This window comes from Aegilops tauschii, chromosome 3 (genome assembly GCF_002575655.3).
Source record: "Aegilops tauschii subsp. strangulata cultivar AL8/78 chromosome 3, Aet v6.0, whole genome shotgun sequence".
NCBI classification, from domain to species: Eukaryota; Viridiplantae; Streptophyta; class Magnoliopsida; order Poales; family Poaceae; genus Aegilops; species Aegilops tauschii.
This window is the reverse complement of record NC_053037.3, coordinates 584,674,908-584,695,944: the sequence shown is the minus strand read 5'-3', so window position 1 is coordinate 584,695,944 and position 21,037 is coordinate 584,674,908. Positions and strand designations below refer to the sequence as shown.

Sequence of the window (21,037 nt, the reverse complement as noted above, 5' to 3'; positions counted from 1 at the left end):
TCACATAAGCCATGATAACAATGATCTCCTATTTTAACAGAAATAACAGGCATGCCCACCACAGGTCTATGTTTATCTTTAGCACCGGGTTTAGCAATCCTAGCAGTTTCATCACAGAAGTAAATAACATGCCCATCGATATTATCAGCCAAGGGATCTTTAACCATAGCAATATTAGGTTCAACTTTAACTTGCTCAGGAGGTTTGTGTGTCCTAATATTACTTTTGTTAACCACAGTTGAAGCTTTAGCATGATCTTTTAATCTAACAGGGAAAGGTGGTTTCTCAACATAAGCAGTGGGAACAATAGGATCATTATAAGTCATAGCCTTTTCTTCAACTTTAATAGGTGCAACTACTTTTACTTCAACGGGAGGATTATATTTGAACCACTTATCCTTAGGGAGATCAACATGAGTAGCAAATGATTCACAGAAAGAAGCTACCATCTCAGAGTCAAGTCCATATTTAGTGCTAAATTCACGGAAAACATCGGTATCCATAAAAGATTTAACACAATCAAACTTAGGTGTTATACCTGACCCTTTACCTTCGTCGAGGTCCCAATCTTCAGAGTTGCGTTCAATTCGCTCCAATAAATCCCATTTGAATTCAATAGTCTTCATCATAAAAGAACCACTACAAGAAGTATCAAGCATGGTGCGATTCTTGTCAGAAAGCCGAGCATAAATTTTTTGAATAATCATTTCTCTCGAGAGCTCATAATTGGGGCATGAATATAACATTGACTTAAGCCTCCCCCAAGCTTGAGCGATGCTTTCTCCTTCGCGAGGCCAAAAATTATATATATAATTGCGATCACGATGAACAAGATGCATAGGATAAAACTTTTGATGGAATTCCAATTTCAACCGTTTGTAGTCCCATGATCCCATATCATCACATAGCCTATACCATGTCAATGCATCTCCCTTCAAAGATAAAGGGAAGACCTTCTTATTGATAACATCATCGGGCATACCTGCAAGCTTAAATCATCCACAAACTTCATCCACATAGATTAGCTGCTCATCAGGATGTAATGTTCTGTCTCCTGCAAAAGGATTAGCTAGCAATTTTTCTATCATACCTGAAGGAATTTCAAAGTAGACATTTTCAGTAGGTTCAGTAGGTTGAGGAGCAACTCTTTGCTCTACTGGTCGAGGCGAAGATACCCCGAACAAGCCCCTCAAAGGATTACTTTCCATAGTAACAAGTGACAGTAAATTTCAGCACACTATATAAATATTTCCTTACCAAATTCCACCTACGAAAGGCGCTTCAATCTCCGGCATCGGCGCCAGAAAAGAGTCTTGATGATCCACAAGTATAGGGCATCTATCGTAGTACTTTCGATAAATAAGAGTGTCGAACCCAACGAGGAGCAGAAGGAAATGATAAGCGGTTTTCAGCAAGGTATTCTCTGCAAGCACTGAAATTATAGGTAACAGATAGTTTTGTGATAAGGTAATTTATAACGGGTAACAAGTAACAAGTGTAAATAAAGTGCAGCAAGATGGCCCAATCCTTTTTGTAGCAAAGGACAAGCCTGGACAATTTCTTATATGAAGGAAAGCGCTCCCGAGGACACATGGGAATTATCGTCAAGCTAGTTTGCATCACGTTCATATGATTCTCGTTCGGTACTTTGATAATTTGATATGTGGGTGGACAGGTGCTTGGGTGCTGTCCTTAATTGGACAGGCATCCCACTTATGATTAACTCCTAATGCAAGCATCCGCAACTACAAAAGAAGTATTAAGGTAAACCTAACCATAACATGAAACATATGGATCCAAATCAGCCCCTTATGAAGCAACGCATAAACTAGGGTTTAAGCTTCTGTCACTTTAGCAACACATCATCTACTTATTACTTCCCAATGCCTTCCTCTAGGCCCAAATAATGGTGAAGTGTCATGTAGTCGACGTTCAAATAACACCATTAGAGGAAAGACAACATACATCTCATCAAAATATCGAACGAATACCAAATTCACATGACTACTAATAGCAAGACTTCTCTCATGTCCCCAGGAACAAACGTAACTACTCACAAAGCATATTCATGTTCATAATCAGAGGGGTATTAATATGCATAATGGATCTGAACATATGATCTTCCACCAAATCAACCAACTAGCGTCAACTACAAGGAGTACTCAACACTACTAGCAACCTACAGGTACCAATCTCAGACTTAGAGACAAGAATTGGATACAAGAGATGAACTAGGGTTATCGAGGAGATGGTGCTGGTGAAGATGTTGATGGAGATTAGCCCCCTCCCGATGAGAGGAGCGTTGGTGATGACGATGGCGATGATTTCCCCCTCTCGGAGGGAAGTGTCCCCGACAGAACAGCTCCGCCAGAGCCCTAGATTGGTTCCGCCTCGTGGCGGCGGAGTCTCGTCCCGAAAGCTTGCTTATGATTTTTTCTCGGATTAAAGACTTCATATAGCAGAAGATGGGCACCGGAGGGCCACCAGGGGGCCCACGAGGCAGGGGCGCGCCCAGGGGGTAGGGCGCGCCCCCCACCCTCGTGGCCAGGGTGTGGGCCCCCTCTGGTATTTTCTTCGCTCAGTATTTTTTATTATTTCCAAAAATAACTTCCATGGAGTTTCAGGACTTTTGGAGTTGTGCAGAATAGGTCTCTAATATTTGCTCCTTTTCCAGCCCAGAATTCCAGCTACCGGCATTCTCCCTCCTTATGTAAACCTTGTAAAATAAGAGAGAATAGGCATAAGTGTTATGACATAATGTGTAATAACAGCCCATAATGCAATAAATATCAATATAAAAGCATGGCCACCTCACCCCTTCGCCGCGCATCTCCTGGGCATGGCCGCCTCACCCCTTCGCTGCGCATCTCCAGGCATGGCCACGGCACCCCTTCGCCGTCGTGGCAGCTTTTGCTGCCTATGGTGGCAGCTTCTTTCACCGGGGTGTTGCAACCATGGCCTCCGCTCACCACCAGCGCACCTCCGCTTGCCGCCGCACATGTCCCCGGTCACTCACTCCTGTTGGTCGCAGCTGACCATCACAACATCTCGGCTCCCCGGTTCCAACAAAAAATCTCTCGCCGCTGTAGCTCGCCGTGTTGCCGGTTGTAGCTCGCCGTGCTGATGATTGAAACAATTCGTGACGCTGGTTGTAGCAGGGCGTGCTGCCAATTGTAGGAAAAATCACGACATCAGTTTGTGCGATGTAGCAAACGTGACGCCGGTTCCAGCAAATTCCATGGCGGGCTGCAGCTCTGTCACCGCTGGTTCCAGCATCGCCGTCGTCATTTTCAGTACATGATAAAAAAGCGGAACACAATATCTTCGATGGTCGGTTCCAGCAAAATGCATCCGAGGTTGCACGTATTCCCCAGCTGGTTCCAACATCTGGTTGTTTGCAGTCGTAGCACCCATGCCCATCGTGTCCAATGCCGCCGAGTGCTGGTTGCAACAAAAAGTCTCGTCGGATCCAGCAATAAATTTGCGGGTTTGTAGCAAAAAACCAGTGGCTGGTGGGCTGCAATCGGTGATTTCTTCAAAAGCTGGAGCCGGTGATTTAAAACGATGCATCAAGCTAAAATAAAAGTTGCAACTAGCAATTCCGAAATCATGTTACCGCGATTAAAAAGGATCCAAACGAACTGAACAGAAGCTGCAACCGGCGATTCAAAAAGCTGGAAATCGGCCATTCAGAAAGTTGCAATTGGCTAATAAAAAGCTACAATCGGTGATTTTGATATTGATACCGGCGGTCCAGAAAGTTACAACTGGCTGATCAAAAAGCTACCAATGGTGATTTTGGCAGCTGGAACCGGAGATTTCCTTTCAAAAAATATGCAAAAAACCAGCTATTTGAAACAAAAGCTGGAACAGAACGATTTACAAAGATGCAACTGGTGCTATCCAAAGCCATTCCGCTAGCATGTGGCAGCCTCGTCCCTGCCGTGCGTAGCACCATGTCTCCGCTCCTGCTGCGCGGCACCTGACGACCAGCAAGAACCAGCGGCAGCGGCCCACAGCCAGCTTTGCCACATATAGAAAGAAACAAAATGCAGCCATCTTGTTGGTCTTGGAGGAGTGGGATTGGCAGTGCCACCATAGCAGGTCACCCACGGATTGACTAAGCAGGGCAGCAGCGGGGAGCTAGGTAGAGGAGGAGGCCCAGGCGGAAGCAAGCAAGGCTTGGGGTAGCCATGTCTCGTGAGAGGTTAAGAGTGAGTGGTGGGGAAGGAACATCGAACGAAAGGATAAGAAGAGGAGTAGCTAAATGAGATATTTCCTGGGAGAGCCGTGCGCTGTGTATCGTACGATCGCACGTCATCTTGCGGCTCGCGAACGACCGGCCGAGCGTTGAGCCGGTCCGCCGTACGGGAACGTTTTCCTTGCCTAAATGGAGAGAAACCAGCAACACAAATTGTGTTACAAGCACACGACACAATATGTGCCATTGGAATGTGGCACAACAAGTAATAGAGCAAACAGCCAGAGTTTAGTTGCAACTACGTACATGGTAAATTAAGATAATGCTCTGAGCATTCTTACAAATAAGATACTAGAGGGATTAGCGAGCTTGTCTGCGTTAGTGATCGTGGTCTGTATGCTGATTGCCGTGATGATCTACCACTCAGCTCTAGTTATACTACGTGTTTAAAGTGTATACAAAAGAGCTTCCATTTACCTACCAGTACCAATAGCATCTAGGAAAAGTGAGCAATTATATATGGGCAGTAATAGGCGCTAGTCGACTGGCCCAACTTTCGGCCGGCCATCACCGTGCCATCCATTGGATAAATCGCAGCTGGAGGGATCATTGCAAAAGAGCCCACCAGCGAGGTTGCAGCTCCCCCCGACGCTTCTCGCAGCACCCCGACGCCACTCCTCTCAACCTTTATCGGCACCTTCCCCCACACTCTTGCTTCGCCGCCGGCTAGAACCACCAAGGAACCCCGCTGAAAAAATGCAGCCCCCCCCCCCCCCCCAAGCAAGGACCATCGCTGGTCAAATCAACGCATCGCCGCGGTCCTAGCCCCACTGTCATCGCATTTGAAACACCCTCTCCATTCGCGGTGATCTCGGCTCACTATCACCACACTCATAGATGTGGCGGTTGTTCCAACATCTGACGCTCCAAGTTCCATCATCTGGCCCCACTGGTAGCAACGTCTGATAGGCTCAGTCGCCTGGGTCATAACAATTAAATTTGTCGGTTCCAACATCTGGTGCTGCCAGTTCCAGCATCTTCGGCAGCAGTTGCATCTTTCGCTTCGTCTTCGAAGCTTCACCCATCGCCGATTCAAACTTCTTGGCAACTGCTTCTAGCACCCTGACACCATGGTTCTAGCATAGGACACAACTAGTCACCACAAAAAATCTCCCGCTTGTCGCTGCTTGTAGCACCTGGCTTCGCTGGTCGCCACACCAATGGGGGCCGATTCCAACATTACCAAAAACGGTTGTAGCTTCTCCGCATGGAGGTTCCAGCATGGCTGCCCCCACCCCCATCTGCAGCTGCTCCGCCTGATGGTTCCAGCATGGCCAGTTGACAGTTTCAGCACAACCGACTGCCGGTTGCAGCCTTTTAGCCCGCCGGTTCCAGAACGGCTGCACAACCTACAATGTGTGGACGCTCCGCGTCGCACGAGCTACAATGGGATGCACGGTTGCAAGGCCTCCATGCACAGACCCGTCGTAGGTGCACGGTCCCAGCAAATCTCCTCACTGACTCTGCTTCCAATTCGCCCAAAGCACAAAATCCCCCTCCCCTCTCGTGGTCATGGCGCCGCCGTAGCTAGAAACCGGTTATTGCCTTCGCTCCAAGCTGTAGTGTGGTTGCTTGCAGCAGCGAGGGCATCACGGCTACCATCCATTAGAACTTTTTGTACCTGGCATCCATCCACTATGGGGTTGAGGACTAAGGCTGTCGCTGCTTGGCTCGGGCCAGTCTTTGACTGGTCTTTTTGCCCGAGGGTGATAGGTATATCTGACCACTTATCCGATGTCGCTACATGATAAACGTGGCTTATCTGCCGAAGAGCTCTTCTTCGTTGATTCCTTGAAGGATAAATTTCATAGATCATTCAGATCTCGCACCCCTCAGATGATATTCTCGATCGCTTGTTACGCAATTCAACGCGGTTTAGGCGTTTAACCACCAGCAAGCTCCAGGGCAGTTTTAGATCCTGCTATAGTCTTTTTGTCTTTTTCGTGATGGATCTTCAGCCTTTAGAGCATCGAAAGCGCTCGTTAGGTTGTGTATGCCTATCCCAGTTTTCAGCTTCGACACGAATTGAATCTCTCTGTTCCTTTTGAGCCAACCAAGTGTCCTCCATGATGCAGAATCTGGAACTAAGCCGCTCGTTCTGCAAACATTTGAACTCCTCGGCGAGCGAGGGCATTCAAGCTGCCCTCATCTTGGCAATTATACCGTAAAGCTGCCAAGACTTCTAAGTCACAGCAATCTGCAATTTTATTCTTGACGAACACAAATCTCATCTAGAATTGCTGAACCGTCTCGCGGGGTTGTTGTTTAACGTAGATTAGATCCCATACATCGAGTGGCCCTGAATTACTTGGGCGGTACTCGATGTCGCGGTGGGTGGGATTAAAAATTTGACCCCGATCTGTTGTGAGCTTGATGCTCCGAGACGTTCCTATCGAGGTTGTTGCGGCAAAGCTGAATCAGCCGGACTGGCTCTTCCATCCGAGCTCAACGCTCCTTGCCCTTGGCTGTGTTTGCCATCATCCATCGGGTGGCGCGCCGGTTCTTGATTCACATGTGTGTGTAGATCCTCGGTCAAGCTAGGAGAAAAAGCGTGAGGCTCAGTTGGAGGTTCTAGATCATTACAGCTTGGCCCTAAAGGAAGAAGGGGCGATCCAATGTGGCTTCCGTCTTCGGTTGATTCAATGACTTGAAGGTCTGGCATAAGGAACACGCAGTCTTGGGTTTGCTCGTTAACCAATATCTCCATTTCTCTGGAGCGACCATACATCGGGACCTGTATGGGCCACCAATGTCGGTGCTAAAACAGGTGGATTTTGGGTAGGGGGCTCCGAGCTGTGAGTCTCGGAACAATGGTAATATTAGACGAGGGAGATGATGTTTAGCCAGGTTCAGGTCGCCTCGAAGAGGTAAAACCCTACATCCTCCTTTGCTTTTATTAACTCGGTGGAGTACAGAGTACAAGATGATCTACCTCGAGATCGGATGATTGTGTTCTAAACCCTAAAGCTTATGTTTGTATCCTTCTAAGGACTAAAACCCCTCGACGTATATAACCACCGGTGGTACCAAGGTTACACATATGGTCGGTTGTCAATTAGGAATAAACACGCCAGCTATCAGCACCTTCCTTGAAGTACACGCCAAGTCTTCAGAGGTTTCCATCCAGCTCACACAGAGGGCCATAGCTTCGGTAGTCCTTTCTCCGGTGATCGGCAGGTCATCAACTCGGCCAAATAGACAGCAGGCCGTATAGGTTGGCACCCCTTAATCCAGGACAACCTCAGGGGGCCGGTGGAAGAGGATAAAGAAGGAAAGGGATGTTACCCGGCGGAGTTCCTATCCGGCCGATTGGACGTGATCCTTTTTCACTCTATATAATGGGAGCACAAAAAAAAACATATTTGTTGACAGGAATAGCAGTTATGTGTAAAAGAGAAAGGTGCTCATTCTAATTACATTCAACTAACTACTCCCTCCTTTGACAAATGTAAGATGTTTTGAATATTTCAATATAGACTACATACGGCCTGAAATGAAGGAACAAATACACTCAAATCTTTCTATATACATCCGACTGACAAAAATTTTAGAACATTTTATATTTGTAAACGGAGGGTGTAGTAAATTATTCGTGTTTAATGTTGATTGGTGTCTCCTACATATGTTTACTATCTATCTATCTATCTATCTATATATATCTATCTATACCTCTATCTATACCTACCTATACTAATTAGTGACTCCCTAGAAATTCTCACGTTAATCAGTAATTAGGAGCCGTTAATCTGGTGGGGCCGAGTTATTACGGTGTAGATTAATTCTACGAATTTTGACGTTAATTAAAAGATGAATATGTGCGCTCTCCCTCTCTCCCAATCTCTCACGACTCCCCTCTCCCAATATCTCTAGGTCCCCAAAAGAAAAAAACTTTTGATCCCAATCTCTCACGACTCCCCTCTCCCAATATCTCTAGGTCACCAAAAAAAAAAAACTTCCGATCTCACCAACGATTGGTTGATCTCCAACGCAGCTTTTCAATCAGCCAAACAAAATAGATCGTTCTAGAGGCGTTCTTCTCCTCACGCCCCATGTACGCCAGCGCCATGTCCGCCCCTAGCCTTCTATCCCGTTCAGCAAATCAAGATTGATCTATCAAGGGTAGGCCATGGCATGGATGGATGAGCTTTCTTCTATATTCTATCTTCATTTTTCTTTCATCTAGCTAGCTAGCAAGCTAGGTACGCTTCAAAATTGATCAATCAAGGGTAGGCCATGGCATGGATGGATGCGCCTTCTTCGCTTTTCTCCCTTCTTTCATCTTTCTTCTTTCATCTAGCTAGCTTAAGGTACACCATATAAGTATGTTCTGGTACGTCCATATAAATATGCAGTATGCATCATGTCATACGTATACACGCTCTTCTCCTCACGCGTCATGCACGACGCCGTCGTGGACGGCGATGACCGACGATTCTCTGTCGTATGTCTCCACGTTAGCACGTCATCGTGTTCTGCATGCAGCACCATAGAGGCCGTCGGTAGGAGCAAGGTTTCCTCGATTCCTCCCACCTACACATCCTTAATTACCTTCCCCTGATACCCAGCTTACTCTGCATATGCTCATCAGATGGATAAAAGCATGCATGCATCTAGCTGCCTGCATCACGTATTTGACATAATATAAGGAGATCAGCTAGGAGGTAAGTTGTTGGGCTCTACTTTCCTTCACTTGCTGAAAAATCAAGGTAATTCAATCAAGTTGGTTTGATCAGCTATATGTGCAATACACAGGAATTCATTAACTCTATTCATTTATTCCTTAAGCCTGCATGTGGCAGATCATATTGAGGCTGGGAGGCTAGCACAGAATTGCATTGATGATACCGATGGCCACGATCAATCAAATGTATATGGACCCGTTCAACCCAGTTGCAGTGCCGTTGTGCATCCTTTGGTTCTGCGTTCTGCACATCAGCAACGGACAGGAGCAGCCTATGATATGAGAGAGCCACACCAACATATTGTACAGGGGCTACAGGCCACACACACGAACTGGTACCCATGGATCTTGCTGGGACAAACGACTGGTGTGGCATCCAATTTCCAGGTAAGACAGCCGATGTGCATCCTTTGGTTCTGCGTTCTGCACATCAGCAACGGACAGGAGCAGCCTATGATGGAGTCTGAAGAAAAATTCCCAAAACAGTTGTACGTCCAGCCAATGCTATTGTATCATTTGAGGAGAAAAACTGCTTTAAAAATTAAGACCACTCAAGATGGTACAAGATGTTTCACTTCTCATACTTATTATTCTAATTGTTCTGAGTTCTAATTAGTGGTAATTCTGTTTCTTCCATTTTTACAGAATGGTATATACATTATATAAAACAATTTATAGCCCGTCAAAGCAACGGAGGCCTAGCATTCTGGACACAAGGGGCATGAGACAACCTGGGATTGTTTAGGGCAGCGCTGCTGGACGCGTGGTTCCGCAAGTGATAGGTTCTACTGGAGGATCTATTAAGCAGTGGCAATATCTGGTACAATTCGATCGAATTACAAGAATGGATGAACTAGGGTTCGAACATGGGGAATGGTAGCCGCCGCCGCCGGGTCGTTGATCCTCTGGATGCCCCTCTCTCCAGCCGGGTGGGTGACTTAAGTGGCCACCCAGTTGGGCCTACTGGACCCAGTCCAGGCGAGTCACCCTCCTGTTGGGCTTGGTGCGGCGCACAGGCCGGCCCGGGCTGGTTCCGCCGTTGGTGGCCGGTGGGGCCGGTATGTCGGGGGCGCTGACATCCCCCCCTTCTTGTGTTGAGACTTGCCCCCAAGCCTCCGCCTGCGGGAACCGGTCGAAGAGCGCGGCCTTGTCCTCCCAGGTGATGCCCACCGTAGAGCCTGGCGACCAGCGCACCTGGACTTGCTCGATCATTGCTCCCGCCGTCTTGCGCCAGCGTGTTTGGAGGATCTCCACCGGAATGGCCTTCGCGTCCTGGTCCGCTGGCAGAAGCGTTGAGGCTTCAGTTCCTGGGCGAAGCGCGCGACGAAGCAGAGAGACGTGGAAGACTGGATGTACAGCGGCTTCGGGCGGCAGTTGGAGCTTGTAGGCGACCTTGTTGATTTTTGCGATGATTGGAAACGGTCCGAAGTACTTGAAGGAGAGCTTGTGGTTCGCCCGCGGAGCGACGGATGCCTGAATGTATGGTTGGAGCTTGAGGTAGACTTCATCCCCGACCTCGAATTGCCTCCAGGATCTTTTCTTGTCCGCCTGTGTCTTCATGTATTGACGCGCTCGGTTTAAGTGCTGCTGCAACATGTCCTGGATGACTGTTCTCTCTTCCAGCCAGTTTTGCAGAGACGGCACCGTGCAGGTTGAAGCTGTTGTGATCCCCCAATGACGTGGTTCCTGGCCGAAAAGAGCTTTGAAAGGCGACATGCCTATCGCAGAGTGGTAAGATGAGTTGTACCAAAGTTGTGCCAAAGGAATCCAATAGCTCCATCGTCTTGGGCATGCATGAGTGAAGCAACGCAGGTAAGTTTCTAGGCACTGGTTGACCCTTTCTGTTTGGCCGTCCGTTTGAGGGTGGTTGGCTGTGCTCATCCGAAGTTCCGAGCCTGCATACTTGAAGAGTTCTTGCCAGAAGTGGCTGGTGAAGACCGGGTCTCGATCCGAGACGATTGCTCCAGGTAGGCCGTGCAGCTTGTAGATTTGGTTCATGTATAAGAGGGCCACCTTAGCTGCGGTGTATGGATGCGCCAGTGGTAAGAAGTGCGCGAACTTGGTGCGCCTGTCGACAATCACCAGAATGCAGTTGAACTTGGCGGACTGCGGCAGACCGTCGATGAAATCCATGGTGATCATCTCCCACGGCGCTGTTGGAATGGGGAGAGGCTGAAGGAGTCCCGGGGCCGCTGCGCGGTCCGGTTTAGCTTGCTGGCAGACTGGACAGCATCGGATGTACTGCTGAATATGTGCCTTCATCTTAGGCCAAGCAAACAACCGGCGAATGCGTCGATACGTTGCTGGGATTCCGGAGTGGCCCCCCATCGGGCTATCCTGGAACGCTGTGATGATGCGCTGCTGCAGCGCCGTTGAGCCCCCCAGCCAGATGCGCCCGCGGAATCGCAGGAGCCCTTGGGTAAGTGAGAACCTCTCTTTAGGGTCTGGACGAACTGCGAGTTGCTCCAATAATTTCTGTGCTTGCGGGTTGGAGTTGTAGCTTGTCAAGATATCATCCAACCATGCCGGTTTGCACGACGTGATCACAGTGAGAATGTCTGTTGTTTCAGCTCTGGATAGTGCATCTTCCGCGGTGTTTTCAGTCCCCTTTTTGTATCTGATGGAATACTGGAGGCCGAGCAGCTTTGTGAAAGCCTTTTGTTGCCATGGTGTTGAGAGTCGCTGTTCTTCCAAATGGATCAAGCTTTTCTGATCCGTGTAGATCGTAAATTCTCCGTGCTGCAGGTACGGACGCCATTGATCCACTGCGACGATCACCGCTAGATACTCCTTTTCGTATGTGGACAAGCCTTGATAGCGCGGTACCAATGCTTTGCTCATGAACGCAATTGGATGTCCCCCTTGCTGCAAGACTGCTCCTATCCCACGATCGCTAGCATCTGTTTCAACGCAGAACGGCTTGGAAAAGTCTGGAAGGGCGAGTACTGGTGCTGTGATTAGCTGCTTCTTGAGGAGCTGGAAGGCTGTTTCCGTGTCCTGGGTCCAAACAAACGGGACCCCTTTCTTGAGCAGATTGAAGAGGGGCCTAGCAATGACGCCGAAGTTGCGTACAAAGCGCCGGTAATAGCCCGCTAGCCCCAAAAAGCTGCGCACTGCCTTGACCGTGGTCGGGGTTTGCCACTCGGAGACTGCCTTGATCTTGGTTGGCTCAGTAGCAACACCTTCTGCACTGACAACATGTCCCAGGTATGATATTTTTGGCTGACCAAACGCGCACTTGCTGAGCTTCACCTTCCACTGGTCTCGACGAAGGAGTTCAAAGACTTGCCGGAGGTGCTTGATGTGATCACGCAGAGTGCGACTGAAAACTAGTATGTCATCGAAGAAAAGCAGTACGCAATAGCGCAGGAGTGGGTGCAGAGTGAGGGTAACTGCTCCATTGAAAGTTGCAGGTCCACCCGCTAGGCCGAAGGAGACCACTCTAAACTCATAGTGGCCGGAGTGTGTATGGAATGCTGTTTTGAATTCTTCCCCTTCCGCGAGCCGTATTTGGTGGTACCCCGCTCGCAAATCAAGTTTTGAGAACCAGCAGGCACCGTGCAGTTCATCCAATAGCTCTTCAATGACTGGTATCGGAAACTTAGCGACACATGTGAGGGCGTTGAGATGACGGTAGTCCACACAGAGTCGCCAGGTTCCGTCTTTTTTCTTTACCAGGATGACTGGCGAAGCAAAGGGACTTGTGCTCCGTTGTATAATGCCTGTCCTTAACAGCTCTGCGATTTGCCGCTCAATTTCATCTTTGTGCTCTGATTTATGCCTGTAAGGACGGATGTTGAACGGTTGTGCGCCTGGGATCAAGGGAATATGATGGTCGCACTCTCGCCGTGGGGGCAGTCCTGTCGGCTTCTCGAAGAGGTCAGCGAATTCTGTAATGACCTCCCGGAGTTCTTCCGGAGTACTCGACTCTTGTTCTTTGTTCAGCTCAATTGTGTGCAATTGCACCATATAAGCCATCGCATTCTTGCTGCATAGCCCTTGCAACTGCAGGCTATTGATGATCAAACAGTCCGTTGAGTCAGTGTCATGTCCTTGCAGAGTAATCAAGCCTTGTTGGGACGGCATAGTGATCAATTTGGCTTTCCAATCCACTGTCATTGGGCTGTGCTCCTCGAGCCAATCCATGCCCAAGATGGCATCATAGACCCCCAGAGATAGCACTTTCAGATCTGTCGTGAATTCATGGCCTTGAGTACACCAACTGCAGCTTTGAATGATGGCTGAACATTTGAGCTCCCCACCATCGGCCACTCTGACACGGTAGGTTTTTGGTAGTGGCTCAACCCCTTCCAGCATTTGGGCCAGTTCAGAGTTGACGAAGGACGTAGAGCTTCCTGAATCCACGAGCACAAGCACCTCTCGGCCTTGTATCCACGCCCTTAGCTGGAATGCTTTGGCTGAGACCCCTCCAGAAATGGCAGAACGTGAAATTAGCCATCACCACCTCTTCTGGCTGATCTGGTGGGTCTGTTACGCTGTCGATGCCGAAAAGCTCGAGTAGTTCTTCGACGACATGCAGCTGGACCGAGGCGGGGCACACATGGTCGTGCCCCCACCGCTCGCCCCACTTGAAACAGAGGCCGCGTGCACGCCGGTAGTCTCGAAGTGTCTTGAGCTTGGTGGAGTCTGCCCGAGCAGCCTCCGTGCCTCGTCGATCAGTCGCCCCCGCTGCTGCCGACACTGGACGCGCTGGTGGTGGGGGAAGCGGGAGCGGGCCGTTGACACGGGCCACCGGTTCAGGCGGCCTCGGTTGTTGCTGTCGCGGCGGCTCTGGACGGCCACCATCCGCCACCTCTTCCTGGAGAAGGGCCAGAGCGCATGCCGTATCCAGGTCGGGTGGCCTCTGGACCAGGACCACCGCTCGGATATCCGGTCGCAGCCCCTCGACGAAGCGTGTTAAGAAATAGAATGGATGAATTGTGTCAGAATATGAACTCAAATGGTTGATAATTAACTCAAATCTCTCTATGTAATCTGCTACTGAAGTGACTTGCCGCACAGTATAAAACTGTCTGATCAGCATCTGATGCCGATCGCGGCCAAAACGCGTACAAAGCAGAGCAGCAAAAGATTCCCAATCATAATCAGCGAGCTTTTTCTGGATTGATTGAAGCCAGATTGAAGCCGCACCAGAGAAGTTGAGCGCCGCCATGGGCACCCAAAAGGTACGGTGGATCCCGAACATTTGGAAATATTGCTCGCATAAAGTTTTCCACAAATTCGGGTTTTCCCCCGCGAATTGAGGGAAGGAAATGGATGGGTGAGCCTGCCCCAACCCCGTCAGTAGTTGGCTTGCGTGCGCAAAGGGCGAAAGTGGAGCTGTGGTATGAGTAGAGTCGGACTGACCGTTGGCCGGGAGTGGCGGCGGCGTACGAAACGACGCCGCCGGCAACCCCCGCGAGAAGTTGAAGACGCCGTGGTCCGCAGACCCGTGGATCGCCCCGCCCGCGCCCTGCTCGTGCCCAATGGGGGCGTCAAGCGTCGCTGGGGGTAGAGAATGGCCTTTCTCCATGTGGGGCGCCACCGTAGATGCCGCAGGCGACGAGATGTGCGCCTGCTGAAGAGCCGTGACCGCGACACCGAGATCAGCGACGCGTTTCTCCAGCTCAGGTCGCCACGCGACCAGATCGTCGATCTTGGTAGTCTGGGCCTGGATCGCGGCGATGGACGAGGTGTGGGCGGCCAGCGTCGCGTCCAACCGGTCGAGGAAGGCTTGGATTGACGGATCCATGGCGGCGAGGTCGGATCGAGCGTGTCGGAGCCGCCGTGTTTCGATGAATTGGGCCAGCGTGGTGCGGTGGAAGGGAGGTGGACTGGTCTCTGATACCAGATGATAGGTTCTACTGGAGGATCTATTAAGCAGTGGCAATATCTGGTACAATTCGATCGAATTACAAGAATGGATGAACTAGGGTTCGAACATGGGGAATGGTAGCCGCCGCCGCCGGGTCGTTGATCCTCTGGATGCCCCTCTCTCCAGCCGGGTGGGTGACTTAAGTGGCCACCCAGTTGGGCCTACTGGACCCAGTCCGGGCCAGTCACCCTCCTGTTGGGCTTGGTGCGGCGCACAGGCCAGCCCGGGCTGGTTCCTCCGTTGGTGGCCGGTGGGCCGGTATGTCGGGGGCGCTGACAGCAAGCTACAACTGTCGCCGTCCAGTCCAATAGACCAGGAAAATCAGGACTTCATACATGCAGTTGAGGTATGCAATCATAATGTACATAGAAATTTCGACGTATGCAATCCATGCACTTCTGCAAGCGTATATATATGCATGAAACGAAGTATGTGTTGGTTGATAGACTACAGCAGGTACAGTCGAAATAAAATATGATACAGTACAATTCATAGATTGAATTATCACAATATTTCCTTTAAATTACAAATCTCTATTCTCTACCTTCGTAGTACTCCTGCGTCTCAAAAGAAGTATCGTTGATTTAGTACATCTATATATCTTCCATTGTGACATTTACCTTTTCCACTACATCGAATTGGAATACATGTAAAATCCGTCTGGCGATGACGATATTGAATAATGTCGTGGAGGAGATGGATTTGTGGCAGTGTAAAATCTAGCATAGATGAAAAGTCTAAATATGAAAAGTAGTATTTCCACATGATAAGTTCTCCTTCAGAACTTGGTCTGATTATCACGTATTCGAGCTACCACAGGTTATTTCCTATTCTCATTTCAAATGTTTGAACCTACCAGAATTCTTATGTAGCTTTCTCCTACGTCACTAGCCCATAAGATCGATTTGCCACATAATCATGACCTGACTTCTGTGACCTTGACGTACATGGAGAAAAAGTTGTTTCAGGCGTCCTGATCTGCTCCTCTGTCGTAGTCAATGTGCATCAAGTCATGGTTCAGATTCTTGAAGGAGACTGTCCAATTGCATAGATTTGATCTTGGGATTGTTATATTTTAACAAAAGTTTCTCCTAGAGTTTTTTAAACCGGACCGATACAAGATACCAGTGACATAGAAGCACACTATTGAAGTAGTGTCTTGTTCTATTTCATGGTTCTGTACAAAGTAACTGAGAACAGGACATGACAACTACATCACAAGTAGTCTATTTAAGGTTTATAAACTTTAGTGTATATAGTTAAAAATATATATTCTCGGTTCGTCATATGACTATCGCAAGAGTACTAGAAAGCGTGATATTTATGACGCAATAATCATGGTAGACATGATTGCACATTTTTAGATTTTGTTGGCAACTACTTTCATTATGTTCAAAAGTGAAAGCATACTATTGTAGATTTCTCACTGGATATATTTTCACATCATCTATACATATTGTTTTATTGTAAACTTTCAGATTGTTCTCTATAAAATTTAGATTTATGAAAAATCTAATATCAATGTAAATTGAAACAGAGGAAGTATAAGAACTAGGCAGACCAAACATGCCACTTAGTGAATTTAAATTGATTAGGACATAAAATTCTAATTCTCACTCAACTTTGTAGGCTAGCCCGTGCGATTCTCACGAGTTCACGACTAGTTATAGTAAACAGCCAATGTGATGTTAGGTTATGTACAGGTTATTTAGCTTGTGCCCGCCGGTACTCTGTTACAGGGTTTCAGAACCTAACATTTTTCCTCACCCTCTTTTTTTTTTTTTGAAGGATTTCCTCACCCTCTCTTGGTGTATACCGATGTTTGCTTTGTCATAAGATCTATACTTCCTTCGTTCACAAATAGAAGTAGATATTCTGACTTTTTTTGCACGTAAAAAAGAAGATATTCTAACTTTTTTGTAAATCTGATGTAAGCAAATCAACCCAGTTTCTGCAATTGGGTGAAAGACATGTAGGCCAGTCTGCTCTCAGTCCCACATGTCAGCGGCCTACTGCGTCCTACAGCAGGTCTCGGCCATGCCCGCGCTCGCGACGTGCACCCGCTGCTGCTGCGACGCGCAGGAACACGGCCAGCCACCGCCGCCACCCAACCCGATTGGATTCGTCGCGCGCTACGCTTCAGCTGCGGTGTCGCCGTCAATCCATCTCCGCCGGGCCCGTCCGATCCGATCCGAACGTCCTTCCGCCACCGATGGACGCACAGTGCGCACGACCGCCACCCCTTTGGACGCACGTGGAGACCAACCGACGAAACGATGCCTCAACAACATACAACCGTCGACCGGCCACCGGCGGCCGGCCGGCCCGCCGGCTGGCAGCGAGTAACTGAGCAGCAGTGCGACCGGCGCGGCACATCAATGCGAGCATCGCGCAGCAGTCCGATCGAATCAGCAGCCAACAAACGGTGTCCTTCTGAAAAACAGTGCCCTGCCCATCCATCCATTCCATCGCCCCAACCACATTTGCGCCCTCCTTAACTCCGTCCCCGCAGCGCGCCGCCGTCCCGATCACCAACCCAGCTTTACGAGCTTAGCCGACGTGACAGCCGATCCGTAGCACTAGCACACGCAACTCCGGTAAACTGAGCTATACCACGTTCACGCTCGAGTACGAGCTGAATTTAGCAGGTTCACGCAAAGATCATGTGCGTGTCCGTTTCACGTACCTACGCTCGCTGCCTGTCCGGTACATGGACAGAACTGGCCGGCCGGTAGTGTCGATCTCGCCAGCCATGCATGGTTGATGGTGGCTCCCGGTCTCGGTCGGCAATGCGACGTTGTCACGGACCCATGGGCCATGGCGTACACAGCAACGTGTAAGGCCCGCGACATCAGATCACTAGCTACTAGTAGTAGAGTAGTAGTACACGTTTGGTTGAGCCATCATTCATCACCGGCCACAGCCACCAGCCCTGGCTTAGCTTAATTAGCTACGTACACTCTCTGCTTCTTCACTTCTTCTTGCACCCTCTCTCTGTCTCGCCATACCGCCGTCCTCCTCCTACCTCACCATGAGCAGCTTCGCCTACCAAAAGCTAAAGAAGCTCCCGCCCCCACCGCCTCCCGCCAGCGACCAGGAGGACGCGCACTACGCTGTCGCCGCCGCGCAGGACCACTACTACCGCCACGCGGCGGCCGCGATCATCGCCAGCAGGAGGACGTGGCGGAGCCGCCGGTCATCCTCAGGCACCGGGCCGCGCCGGCGCGGCAGGCCTCTGAGGATCTCGAGCCTGGCGCGGGCGCTGCGTCGGAGGGCAGCGGCCGTGGGTGGCAGGGTCCGGGCGTCGGTGACCCGGGCGGTGACAAGGCTCAAGGAGGGCGGGCCCTGCGTGGCCGACCTCTTCGCCGGAAACTACATGTTCCTGCAGGTCACGCCGTCGATGGCCGCGCCCGCCGCGGCCGGGGTCGGCAAGGGGGCGTTCCTGCCATACTACCTCGCCGTCAAGGGCAAGGCCGCCGGCGCCGGCGCCGTGCACGGCTTGATCCGCGCCTAGCTCTACTTGTACAGAGAGCGAGTTGTTTGCTTTTGTTCTGTCTTGTGCATGATTTAATTATAAGCAAGTGGGTTTGCTTTGTGTAACTGGGAGATGTGGATCAAACCTGCTGTGTCCAAAATAATCTGTAAAGGGAAACTAAATAACTCTTCACTAGTGCTTTCTATAATAAATAATGTGTGAAGGGAATTTAAATTACTTTTCACTAGTGCTTAGTATAAGAATTTGTACGTAGCTCGATTACCCTGTGTTAATTACAGTTAGTTTTCACTTTTCAATGAACGGTTGATGCTGAGAACTAAGTAACTACTAGCTGTTGAGCATGTATGCGTGCATTTGGCACTTGGTAGGTCACTCAGAAGCTATTAGATTATTATATTTATGGATGGTACTTACGTACGTAGCTGTACCTGCTTGCTGTCCTTGAGTTAGAGCCGGGTTATAGTATAACCAGCAACCGGCTATATAGAGTTGCAACGTCAGCTATCGTCAACTGATAGCCCAGTATGTAAATCTTGGTCCTTTTTCTTCTCTTTAATTCTCCAAATTTGAGAAGTATATTACCTACATCATCTATGTGCCACAATTACTTAAATGAGTTATCTTCAACAATCTAGATACCAAGGCAAATTCCGATATTATTGGATGGAGGGAGTATCAAGTATCAACAAATTAGTGCTCTTAATTTACTTATTTAGGAGTACCGTACCAGCACATCACGGAACGGAAGTGGCGGTGTCCCGCTTTCAGCATCGATCATCAATAATCGATCACGAACAGTGATCAGTTGGCTGGACCGCTGGGGTAGCTAGATTGATGGAGAATGATTCGTGATGGATCTGGCTAATCTGTTTCTCCACATTGATGTTGGCAGGTGAGAGTGAGAGTGAGACGCCTCTCCATCAAATTGACTTAAGCGGATAGGACAAAAAATTTGTTGACAGGAAGAAAAACTGGGCTCAGGCCCAGTTGTTGCCAAACTTTTGTAGCCCGATTGCTTCCCTATGTTGGGCCCGGTAGCACTTTTGCCCCCACCAGGAAGCAAGACAGCATTCCCTCAAAAAAAAAAGGAAGCAGCATCTCACCCGAATTTACGCGCTCCTGTTTCCAATACATAAAAAATGACTCGTCACTCTTAGCCTCCGGAATTAACTATCAAACTTTGGATTCCCGCAAAAACTAAGATGGAGTGATCTATGACAAATCGAATGATATCATTTCAATGCAACAATTACTCACTCTGTCTGGGTTTACAGGGCGTGCACGAGCTTTTAGGTCTTCAATTTTGACCAATTTCTTCAATTATGTGGCATAAGAGGTACTGTATTCTGAAACATCCATCAAATACATTTTTGACGGTCGAATAATAAAAAAGCTAAAAATAAGCTCATGTCCTATAAACCTAGGTAAAAATAGTAAAATGCAGAGTATAATTTAAATTGCTCAAAACCAACAGCACCAAGTTTATTAGATGGAAGGGCATTATAGTATAACTAAGAGTATCTCTGGCCCTTCCCCTAAAAAATCATTAACTCCCTAGAATTTTTTTGTTGAGGAGTTAAACTTCATTTAGCATTGATCACCCTAGAAAAAAAAGTGATCAGATCCATGATCGGCAATGACCATATCCGCACCAACCATCTTCTGACACCACATGAACAACAAACTTCTTCAACAGTAACTCCTTCAGGAAGGGAGCGAACCCCAAGCGTCGTCGTCACCGGATCCAACCGCCAAGGTCAGAATCTAGGTTTTCACCGTGAAGAATCAGTCCAAATTTATTCGAGCAATCTCTTCAACAAGCTAATGATGCAAAAAAAAATCACCATTTCCAAATATAACCAACCAGGGGCGGAGTCAGGATTTTGGTATAGGGGGGCCAAGTCGAGTTCATAACTTTTTTTCTAGACCAAAAAAATAACTATTATCATATTCTAATATGTGCCACATGTTCCAAAACATGGATAAAGTTGTATGTGTTTAGATTTACCTCTACAGTTGCCAATAAGATGACATCAACATATATGATCATGCAATACCAAAGTAAGTCGTCTCCCATTTGGCGGTGCTTAAAAGATAAATTAATATTACGAGTGTTTGGGGGCACTTCTCGGCTGATATGGTCCCTCAGATATATAAAAGTGTCGACTTCATCATGCTTGTCCGGTGGTAGCTCCCAATTTGACATGTTTTTGCTTGTTCTGCAACATTTACTATGTCCGGCATATCCGATCATGAGTGTCAATTGGACTCTGATTTGTAACTTACACATCAACCTCGTTAACAATTAATTTAAGTAGCTCCAGAACTTGAAGTAACCGGCTTAAAAATGAAATAATCTTGACGGTGTTTAGTAACCCTTTTCTCTTCACAACTGCAGGATGCTGCTAACGCGACACTACGATCAGAGACCCTTTGACAAAACTGTGTGTGATGCATTAATCGCAAAAGGGGATGTAAAAAACCGTCAAAATAGGTGCAAAACGTTTGCGATGGCAGAGCCATCCAACACGGTTCAGATTTTAGTTGTGTGTGCGATGCAAGGCACACGGTTAATTCATTTGAACTGTTTGCGATGAGGCAGAACAACAGAAACGGGCAGCCATATTAATGTGTGTGCGATATACGGCATACAGTTTGCTCCGATAAACTATTTGCTATTAGGGTGTGCAATAGAAACAGTTAGCCAGATCAAGGTGTGTGTAA

At 48.5% G+C, this 21,037-nt stretch overlaps 1 protein-coding gene across 1 annotated transcript; it reads left to right on the top strand.

Annotated features, from left to right (window-relative positions):
- The first annotated feature begins 17,723 nt into the window (after positions 1 to 17,723).
- Positions 17,724 to 18,529, top strand: LOC109737480 (uncharacterized). Its single transcript, XM_020296609.4, has one exon. It carries the CDS (start codon positions 17,849 to 17,851, stop codon positions 18,329 to 18,331), a length of 483 nt encoding a protein of 160 aa, XP_020152198.1. The 5' UTR covers positions 17,724 to 17,848; the 3' UTR covers positions 18,332 to 18,529.
- Positions 18,530 to 21,037: the final 2,508 nt, after the last annotated feature.

What these genes read in the sequence shown, in the direction of transcription:
- LOC109737480 (XM_020296609.4), top strand. Translation starts at nt 17,849, where the DNA reads ATGAGCAGCTTCGCCTACCAAAAGCTAAAGAAGCTCCCGCCCCCACCG.